General features: G+C 48.1%; 1 protein-coding gene across 4 annotated transcripts; it reads right to left on the bottom strand.

Moving 5' to 3' along the window:
* Positions 1–2,391: 2,391 nt before the first annotated feature.
* On the bottom strand, positions 2,392–10,094 carry LOC113007857 (activin receptor type-2A-like). 4 transcript variants are annotated; one of them, XM_026144861.1, is made up of 12 exons: positions 8,846–10,094; positions 8,233–8,452; positions 7,453–7,571; positions 7,179–7,333; positions 6,582–6,605; positions 6,141–6,284; positions 4,986–5,129; positions 4,654–4,787; positions 4,451–4,565; positions 3,599–3,737; positions 3,172–3,302; positions 2,392–3,044 (listed from the first exon to the last, which is right to left on the bottom strand). In XM_026144861.1, the coding sequence occupies exons 1-12, from the start codon at positions 8,898–8,900 to the stop codon at positions 2,829–2,831; spliced, it is 1,596 nt and encodes a 531-aa protein (XP_026000646.1). In that variant the 5' UTR covers positions 8,901–10,094; the 3' UTR covers positions 2,392–2,828. The 4 variants fall into 4 exon arrangements, with proteins under 4 accessions (XP_026000646.1, XP_026000647.1, XP_026000648.1 ...); XM_026144862.1 differs by having other exon boundaries at positions 2,392–3,020; positions 8,846–10,093; XM_026144863.1 differs by lacking the exon at positions 6,582–6,605.
* Positions 10,095–10,469: the final 375 nt, after the last annotated feature.

Below are 10,469 nucleotides of genomic sequence, written 5' to 3'. Positions count from 1 at the left end.
ACCTACAGACACAATTCCTCCTCTTTGATCAAACCCCACAGGCAGTCGGGCTGCTGCCATCACCACTGCTTTCATTTTGGGGTTTACCAGCAGGGGGCAGTGTTTCACACAGCACGCTGCTGCTCTAAAAAGCATTTGAATCACAGTGCAGCTGTTCCTTTATTGCCATTGGCTCAGCACAGGACTTGCAGCACACACACTTCCTGGTTCAACCTTCCAGTCTCAGGACCAGGACCACACTAACACCAGGTATCAAACCCCCAACTCTTCACACGTGAACCCCTGAGCCAATAAAAGACAAAGCAGTAATCTCAAAAAGTGGATTCTGTTCATCTGGACCTTTCATCATCAGCCAGGTAACATCTTCAGTCTCAGCTGACTGCAGGTTTCCCACCTTATAAACATGACATTTGTATGATGACTGACACTAGCACCACTGAACAATGGGCTGGGAGGTTAGTTCCTTGAGCTTTTCCGTGTTGTGCCATCCGTTTAGTCGGAGGTTGTTTGGTTTCTGTGATTTTGTTAATAAGGTTGGAAACCTGTAGTCATCTGATGTAAAGTTTCTCCCACTGAAAACATCCAGATGAACACGTCTGCCCAGATGTTTGCAGCTGTTTGTCCTGGACACAGTACTGCACTTTACGGTTGCTCTCTTCTTTTGTGCAATAAAAATAAAGGTCACATCCATATCTATCGATCGCTGTAGACCGCTCCACCATTCTCGTCCTTCCACACACCAACTGAAATCAGATGATTGTAGCAGGAAGAAAAAAAAACAAACCTGTTTGTTTCCTTTCTATCTGCAAAGAACCGAAGAGCCTTTGTGGCACACAAACAACAGAACAAACAACAAATTACTGAATTTAGAGTAATTCAGTAATTTTGAGTACAGTAAAGCATTACTTTGTTGATGCAGACTTTAAAGTTAACTGAAGTTTGTAGACCGACTTCACTCTCAGGTGTGTTTGATCCGTCAGGCGTGCAGCTACAGTAACGGCACCTGTGAACTGATGACATCACTCACAGCAGTGATGTCAGAGTGTGATAGTGCCATCAGCTCCATCAGTCCCTGCTGCTCTGTCTGCAGGTGTTTGATCCTCATATACCTGCTGTCAGCACATCTGCGTCTTGTAAATGCTACATTTTTATCTGTTTTAGATTATGGTGATCTGCTGTACATGAATGCTTCCGCCCAGTGTCTTCATAAGATTGACTCAGTTTATCATGTAGTACTTCATAAGATTTGACTTCAGTTCTATCATGCCTCCTTCGGTTTATTACAAACTGTAGGGCCTGACCCATTGTTGTGATCTGTACGCTCGAGGGGATGGCCTTCGTTGTCCTCAGGAGGTTTGGCTCACTGGTGCATCTTTATTTATAAGGGCCCTGCTTGGGACAATGCCACCTAATTTGCGATGCTTGCTCACACGGAGAAGTACTGTTTTTTACAGGCTGCGTTCAGCGATCTTTATTGCTCAATTGTTTTTTCCCCCCCATTGCCAAGAACTGAACTGGGAAAGAGGCTTTTACTTATGTGCGTTGCCCCTTTCACATGAACATGATGCAAAAGACTGGAAGTAAAGCAGATCTGTTATTTCATTAATGCTTTTAAGTTCAGCATTGGAGAGCCAGAGGGAAATGTTTTTTAAAATGTAATTGTTATTTTAATATGTATGTAACTTTTGTAATTTTCAACGTGTTGTCGCTCTTGGCCAGGGCTCCCTGTGCAAACAGAGGTTTTTAATCTCAATGGGACTTTTCCTGGTTAAATAAAGGTTAATAATAATAATAAATAAATCTGTCCATGCTTCTGACTCCGCCTCCTTCCTAACCATGCTTAGAGCTGATTGAGAAAGTCTGGATTACCCGATTGAGTTCAGAACAATGATCACGTGACCTGAGCCTGATGTCAGGATATTTGAAACCAATCAGGAAACCCGATCCTCGATTTGCACAGGGACCTGAACGCAACATGTTCTCATCTGAACAGATTCAGCAGTCAGAAAACAGACGCTCTGAATGCAGCACAGGTTTAGTGATGTGTTCGCTGACATCATCGGCTTCATCTGAGGTTAAAACAGTCCTGCTGACCTTTGACCTCCAGCTGCTCAGCTTAAGGTGACACCCAAAGAGTTCAGCTGCTAAATAACCAACCAATCAAAGCCTGTCCTGATGATCAAATGACTTCCTGTTTCTCTAAGAGACTCCTAAGTCTGACCCCGCCTACTCAGATGGCATCACACAGAAGCATGGTCTCCACAGCATGCACGTCTTATGAAGAACTCAGGATCAGTAAACAATGCTGAGGTCAGAGGTCAGCTTACATGTCTCTCTCTCTCACACACTCACACAGGAAATTAGTGTTTGAAAATAAAAAATACGGCTCTGTTTGTGTTCCTGTAAAACCGATTGATGTTTTTATTCTCCGATAATCAATACATCTGATCACATGATTGTTTCCTGATGTCCTCACCTGACTGACTCAGTGAGACCACATGTAGCAGCTTTACTAGAACTGAGTTTGACCCCGAGACGAACCAGAAGGTCAGACCGACCTCTTGGCGGCGAGGACTGAGAGACTAGGTCATCGGAGGTGAAAAGGTTCATGGCGGACGCGATTGTCAGCTCCAGGAGGTGAAAAAATGAATAAAGTTTGTCTCTGTTCCTGATCAGACTTCCTGCTGATGACCCAATCAGCTGTGCTTACCTGCACGAGCCTGTACACCTGTAGCACAGTCACAGGCTTTGTTCTTTTATTCTGACATCTGTACTCTCCATCCTACATGAAGTCTTTTATTTTGGCGTCCCTGCCCTGCTCTGATTGATCATAAGCTTGACTCTTTGGGCGGGTAGTCCACGTTGGTCACCATGGTGACGACCGTGACAATCTCCTCGTGGGCCGTGACGCTCGACTGCTGCATCTGCACGACGCGCTCCTCCACGCAGCCCGCTGACAGCCGCGCCTCCGCCTCATGATCCCAGCACTCCTCCATCGTCTCACAGAGGAGAGCCAGACCCTGCCGGGGGGGCAGAGAGGAGACCTGGATCAGAGGTCAAACATAGCACTTGTTTCTTTATAAACTACACCAGCGGTGAGGTCATCCTGATGCTTCAAACAAATGCATCGGCTGTGGGTAATGTGCTGGTGCATTGTGCGTAGTGACTCACGGCGTGCTTCTGCCAGCACTCTCTGATTGTGGGCCTGAGCTTCTTGTAGACGACCACCTCCTGCATGTCCTCCAGAGACGGATGCTGACCCGCCTCCTCCTCAAAGGGCAGCAGGTACTCATCTACTGGACCTGAACCACAGAAAACCAGGTGTGGGGATCAGTCAATGACAGTCTTCACTTTGCCACACACACACACACACACACACAGCAGGTGAAGACGTAAACACAGGACGGCGGCGTTGGCCTCCACCGACCACAACGACATGTTCATGTCAGTTTCTTCACATGTCACATAACCATTCTTTGTAAGCAGGTCAAACTTTAACAACCAACCAGGCGTGACCCTGGCCAGGCCTAGGCCGGGGCTGTTGTTAAATTTTGACGTGCTGACCTGGTGAGTCAGGTGACCTTCTGGCGTTTCATACCGTCAGCAGCTTTGCAGCGTGATGCGAGCTCCCACAGCACCAGCCCCACAGCGTACATGTCGATCCTCAGGAAGGAGTCTCTCTGGAAGTTGATGGCGCCCTCCAGGACCTCTGGGGCCATGTACCTCCTGGTCCCCACCTGACACAGACAGGAACCAGATCAGCTGTTTACTGAGGTGATATGACACAACTACAAAGAGCAGAGGAGCTGGTGGAGGGGACATGGATAACATCACTGATATCAATAAAGTTTGAACTTGTTACGCAGCACTTATCTGAAGCCCCGCCCCCTCTGACCTCATGGCAGGTCCTCACACATATTTTAAACCTCTGTAATAACACAACAGCATCTAAATGATGTCATTACTGTGGAGACCGAGCTGTGACCGGTAAATAAACACAGCTCATTTAGAGCCAACCTCAAAGCTGCTACTAATATGTAAACGCAGTGAGTTTATCACACCATCCGCTCTGCAGCTTCACCTCCTCAAACCCTCTGATTGGCCGCTCTGCTCTCATTTCTCTCTTTGGTTCCCCACACTCTGGACACTGCTCCGTTCAGCTACGCCTCCCCTGCTGTGCACAGCTGCAATCAGGCCAGCTCAACATCCCAGCACTAATTATTCTTCTTTTATCAAACATCCTTGACATCCTTGAATATTTACCCATCAGCCACCAGATGGAGCTATTTGCTTCTTCCTAACCCAGACTGTCCTCACCTGGACCTCAGTGTACCTGGAACTCCATCATGCATTTGCTAAACACTCTTAGATATTTCTGTTTCCACTGACTGTTACACTGTCACTGCTGTAATGACAAAGCGTGACAGAGGCGTAGCTCAGGTGGACACACCTGTCCATGAGCGTCACCTGGAGACTTTCCCGCCTCAAACCTGAGAGCGAGGCCAAAGTCGGCGATGCAGGCAGTCAGGTCGGACTTAAGCAGGACGTTCTTACTCTTGAAGTCCCTGAAAAACACACAGAGCTGTCAGGCAGGTGTGTGTGTGTGTGTGTGTGTGTGTGTGTGTGTGTGTGTGTGTGCCTGTACGCTCGTACCTGTGTGCGATGGCGGGTTTGTATGCAGGTATGTCTTCGTGCAGGTAGGCCAGGCCTCGGGACATAGACTGAGCGATCCGACACAGTTCAGACCAGGAGAGAACGTTGGCTTTAAGATGGTCAGTCAAGGAACCCTGAAAACACGTCATGGAGAACACAGAGTGAAGACTGAGGGTCAGAGGTCAAATTTGTTAGAGTGACTCAGTCTTCTGTCCACACATTCACAAACTGAACCCGCTCCAACTCGTCTACGCTCCACGTTCTTCCAGGTTCTAATGGAGTTTTAGGAGTGTTCTGCAGTTCCACCTCCAGCCTGCGGGGGTCACTGTTACCTTGTGATGGTAGGCGGTGACAAGCCACAGCTCCGTTTCCAGCTCGCTGCCTCTCTTCTCAGCGCCGAGGAACTGCAGCAGGTTCTCGTGTCTCATCCCGCTCAGGCTAAAGATCTCAAACTCGTTCTGCCAAGACTGACGCTCCTGAGCACAGGTCAGAGGTCAGAGTAGTCAGGGGCGTGGTCCAACTGTGACCTCACACAGAGGTAATTTCTCAACATGTGCTCTTGTGAGACATCAATTCAAAGGGTTAGGTTGCATTTCATCTGAAAATATGTGTTATTGTAGAATCTACTTTACAATATGAAGCTCCTCGAAGCGACTGGTGTTGTGATTTGGTGCTGTGGAAATAAAACTGAACTGAAACTCAAAAGTGGCCGTGGTGGAGGAGAGCGGCTAAAACTGTGAGAGAAGTTTGAAATGTGCCCGTTTCTGTGACACAAAGTAACTCTTAAGACGTTTCAGGCGAGAATGTAGATACGGATATTTCCAAACATCACCTCCCTCTGGGCGAACGGCCAGTTTGCCTCGCCAGGTGTCACCTGACCAAAAGGTCGAGGCTTATTCTCCCTGACTCCTGCCACATCATTTTTAAATCTCCCCAGGCTTTGGCCACTCAGTGGAGGTTAAACATCATGTTTGGCTTATTTCAGTGTTTTAGAGAAAATCTGTTTGATCAAAACTGGATCGTTGTATTTAACTTTCACGTCTCACTGGAGCGCTGTCACTGTGTTTGGAAAACGAATATTCCGCTCATCATTATTCCCTCACGCAGATGTGCTCATGTATATGGAGCAGAAACATCTGGCGCAGCTGCTCATGAAGACTTCACACAAAGGATCAGATAATGTTTTTAACATTTATTCTGTTTCTACGACAATAAACAAAATCATTCTCACATCTGACCCGTTTGTTGTTCTTGTTAAATGAGCAGTGCGAGCTGTGCGTACATGTTTGTGTTTCAGTCATGTGACTGCTGGTGCTCAGCTGTATGAAGGTCATCAGTGTCTGGATGTTAGAAGAGCCGTGAAGACCAACGCTCTGATGCTCCTCTCACAGCCAAGCGTTTTGCCAAAGTGCTTGTAAGCACTTGTGTAGTAAATGGGCTACTTGTATTAACAATATCACACTAAGATTAACGGCACACACACTGACCTGGGCAGGGAAGATCTTGACGGCGACGTGTTCACTGAGCAGCTGAGCCTTCCACACGCAGCCAAAGCGCCCCCTGGCTTTCAGCTCCAGCAACTGCAGAGGCTTCTGTCCCAGGACGGGGGAGGGGGGCAGGGGGCCGGTCTCCTGGGGGAGACAGGTGGAGATCAGAGACAGAGGATACAGGAAAATAAAGAACATCTTGTCAGGGCTGTCGGGCCACACCCACATGGACATGTGTACATTAAAAACACAGAGTGACAGAACCATGAGAGTGGGCTGGCCTAAAGATGGGCGGTGTGGCGTGCTGACACAGTCATGCAGGGCAAGGAAGGAGCGGGACGTGCAGACATCATGTGACACAAAACATAAAGGTGCTCAGAGACCCAAAGTGGGAGAACACAAGGCGGGTGGTGACAGAGCACGCTCAGTGGGTCTCCTTACCTCGACCATGATGTGAAAGGCGTGCTGAGAGGCAAAGAAACAGCTCAGAGTCACACAGACAGGAAGAGGTGGAGCTAACTCACAGCCTCCCTCTGAAACATCTGCATTGCCTCACTACTCCAGCTATGTGTCACCGCCTCCTCGTGTCTTAGCCCCTCCCACCCCAGAGGTGAAGACACAGGTAACAAAAAGAGCATCCATGTCACATGACACAGTCACGTGACAGAGTTGATGATGCTGTTAAAAACTACAACAAACACCAGCTCTGTGTGCTGTTACCATGGAAACAGTGTTTTTCCTGATCACCCTGCAAGTGCTTCAGGTCTTTTATTTTGAACGTCAACCTGACGGTGTTCCTGACTTCCTGATTGGACTAAGCAGCAGGAACGTGTCAGGACAAACACCTGATCAGTACACCTGGCTTCAGTGTTTACCTGGAACGAGTTTGTTCACTTGCTGCTGGGACTTCCTGTAGAACAGACAGCTGATTAAAGCTGTTATGAAGCATTTATTGTAAAAGTTTGTTCCTCATTTTTTAAACTCAGAGCAGGAAGTCACCTGACTGTCACATGACCCACTCCTCACAGAAGGTCTCACCTGTGTGGGCACCAGCACAGGTGGGTAGGCCAGTTTGTGGTGTCGGTACATCCAAAAGGACAGCAGGACGATGATGGCAACGGCCATGATGGGGAGCAGCGAATACATCAGCGCGGTGACCACCGGGGGTCGCAGTGTGAGTGGGATATTTGTCGCTATGGAAACACACACGGAAAAGAGGTTACAACATGAAGTACAGGAGGCTTTTCACTATAAGGTTCCATTTTAACATCAAAGATTTTCAGAATAAGGTGCGAGATGAGCAGGTACGTACGGGGCAGCGGCGGCGTGTGGTTGCTGTTGGGCAGGTAGAAGAACTTCTGGTTGCACAGACTTCCCTCACAGCAGCAGAAAAAGACGTCAGGGGACTCCTTCCTCTCGACACACTCCCACCTATCAGGAAACAGCACAGATGAGCTGATGCACAGGTGAGGTCACCACACTCAAGTAACCCCCCCCCCTCCCAATTGATGTCTCCTCCTCACACGCACTAATGTCTTTCAGCTTTATCACTGAACTCTCAAGTGACCTCACACATGAGCTCACACAGGTGAGCTTTTACAGCACCTCTCAGTTCACATATGAAAACTGATCAATTGCTCTGATTGATACATGGGGTGACTGGTGACAGGTAATGGTAAATGGACTGGTTCTTATATAGCGCTTTTCTACTCTGAGCACTCAAAGCGCTTTATACAACTCGCTCATTCACACAAACACTTTTCTAAGTTCTTAGTGCTATCTAACTAATTCGGAGTGTGTGAGTGTGAGCTAGCTCTTCTTCTCCTGAAATCACTCTGGTCCTCCGAGTGAACCTACAGCAACACGTGGGCAAACCAATTCAACTACAGGTAGACATACACCTGAACACACCTGCCCTGAGGGGACTTATAAAATCACCACTCTGTACTCGAACAAAGTCAGGTTCAGGTCTGGGAGCATCATCAATCAATAAACCGATCAGGTCTAAACTCTGCTATCCTCCTGTTGAACCACAGAAGCGCTCCTTTACTTCCTGTTGTTACCTGAGCATGACCTCTCTGGCCCCACCTACCTGTCATAGCAGCTAGGGTCGTCAAGCCAGCAGCCCTGTTTGACCACGGTCACCTGACCGGAGGTGTTCCTCCAGGTGGCGAAGCAGTGCTGCCGCTTATCCTTCTGCCCGGAGCAGATCTCCACGCCGCTGATGTTCCCTCGGCCCTCCACTGAGGAGGAGGAGGAGCTGTAGCTGTACAGCACACAGGTCTGAGTCTGAGTGTGGCCCAGGATTGCACCTGAGGAGGAAGCATACAGCATCGTGAGAGTGACTGAAACAGGTACAGATCAGCTGTTTCCTGTCAGCTCAAGAGCTAATCAATAACTGACCAATATCTGATCAGCAGGTTTTCTGCAGGAGGTTTGAGGTGACCTGTGGTTGAAGATCACCTATATATGATATACACCATTGAAATAAAGCTGCTGGATAGCTGCCCTGGGGCGTTTCAGTGAGCAGACAGCATCACTGACACACAGCTGACTGCTCTAGCCTATCTTAGCTCTGAGCCTGGATTAGGATCAAAGCAGCTCAGAGTTATTTACTGGGGCTTGTTTCCTGTGACATCAGAATTACACTCTGGTTTCTAATTGATTGTGTCTGTGGTGATGATGTTAGAGCCAGGTGTGCTCACCTGAGGAGCAGGTGATTAGGAGGACGCTGAAGGCCAGCCTGGTGGCGGATCCCATGGTGCTGCTCAGATAAATCCTAGTTTCAATCCTAATCCGGGATTACGCTCCCTCTGACTGACAACAGGACTCCGGGCACCGGAACCATGTCCCAGTCCAAGCAGCGGTTGCGGTCCGTTCACCGGGACGCCCCGTGAGAGCACTCGGGAAGAGGGTCCCAGGAGCTGGGCAGGCCCTGAGACATGGTGCGCTGTCAGGAGATCCGGACCTGAGGACCAGTACAGGCTGCTCGCCGGGTTGGAGCGGTGCTGTAAAGGTTTATGCTGCAGAAATCGGTTTATCGACGAACTGACAGGTTATCAATCAGAGGACTGATCTGGAGTAACTCCATCAGCGAACCTCCGGCCATGAAGCACAGTTCACCTTGGACCCCTGCACCATTCTCCGCGAAGCCTCAGCCGTGCTGTGACCCTGGATCAAACTCACCTCCCCGCAGAGAGCCGGGCGGAGGTGTAGCCTCAGCCCGCCTCTGATTATCACTGCTCGGTCACACGGATGCTAGCTGGCCCGGCTACCCTTTAGCTTAGCTCCGAGGAGGAAAACCTCAAACCGCATCCGCGTCCCGTCTGTTCGCTCAGCGGGAGGAAGCGCCGTGTGAACGATCCCGGACTGGCTCACAGCGTACAGCCGACCTGTCCGCCTCTCCCTCACCTAGTCTCCGTATTACTTCCACTCCACACTCTGAGGCCGACAGCGGGAGGAAGATGGCGGCTACGCTGCGATCAGCTTGTTTTTTTCACAGTTTTCCAAAGTCACCTGTCACAGCGTACACGATCATCTGACGGGCACCTGCAAAAACCAATAGGATGCCTAGAACAATCCGGAGCCCCATTTATTCACCAATGATTAGCCGTGTTTGTGTGTAGAGCCCATGGAATGAGGGAAAAGCCCCGCCCACTGAAAAGAGGTTGGTGGGCTGTCAGAAAAATGGAGAAAAATAAAAGCGGAAAGAAACCTCCATAAACCAATCAAAATTCAGTAAAACTATTTTTTATTAATTTTTTTTGTACTATAATCCAAATAAAACCTAAAAAATCTAAAAATGCTTTATAAACTTTCTGGCCTTTGAGATTTATACTTTAAACTTGTTTCGTCACTTGGTGGTGGAAACAGCAGTTAGCGACTGAACTAACATCATGTAGGTCCTCAGTAATCCAGGTCATGGTAGTCTAAGGAGCTTGGAAAGAAAAACGTCTGGTCTTCTTTAACATCTTGAAGACATTTCACTTTTCATCCAAGAAGCTTCTTCACTTCTAACACCAAATTCATCTAATTCAAGGATTCAAAGCGTTTGTTGTCATGTGTGCAAGAAAATGCATTACTCTGTACAATGAAATTTTTTTGTCTGCTGTCCACACGCAGACTGGTTAATATGTACAAATAGCTAAAATACAAATAGCATGAATAAATAAATGGAGAAAACATCTGAAGTATTAAATAGATTTATGTGCAAAAGAGCAATATGTGAGATGACCTGATGTACAAAAAATATTATTACTGTTAAAATAGGTCAGCTGTTCAAGAGTCTGATGGCAGTGGGGAAGAAGGAGTTGTTGAGTCGAGATGTTC

The sequence above is a fragment of the Astatotilapia calliptera genome, chromosome 16 (genome assembly GCF_900246225.1).
Source record: "Astatotilapia calliptera chromosome 16, fAstCal1.2, whole genome shotgun sequence".
Lineage (NCBI taxonomy): Eukaryota > Metazoa > Chordata > Actinopteri > Cichliformes > Cichlidae > Astatotilapia > Astatotilapia calliptera.
The sequence above is the reverse complement of the archived record's forward strand: the minus strand, read 5'-3'. Positions and strand labels throughout refer to the sequence as shown.

Bases quoted from the DNA above. Each gene is read 5' to 3' on its own strand.
- LOC113007857 (XM_026144861.1), bottom strand. From the start codon at position 8,900: ATGGGATCCGCCACCAGGCTGGCCTTCAGCGTCCTCCTAATCACCTGC. The intron at 8,453-8,845 runs GTGAGCACACCT...CTTCCTCCTCAG, and splicing joins CCTAATCACCTGCTCCTCAG to GTGCAATCCTGGGCCACACT. The intron at 7,334-7,452 runs GTACGTACCTGC...GTGTTTCCATAG, and splicing joins CCACACGCCGCCGCTGCCCC to CGACAAATATCCCACTCACA.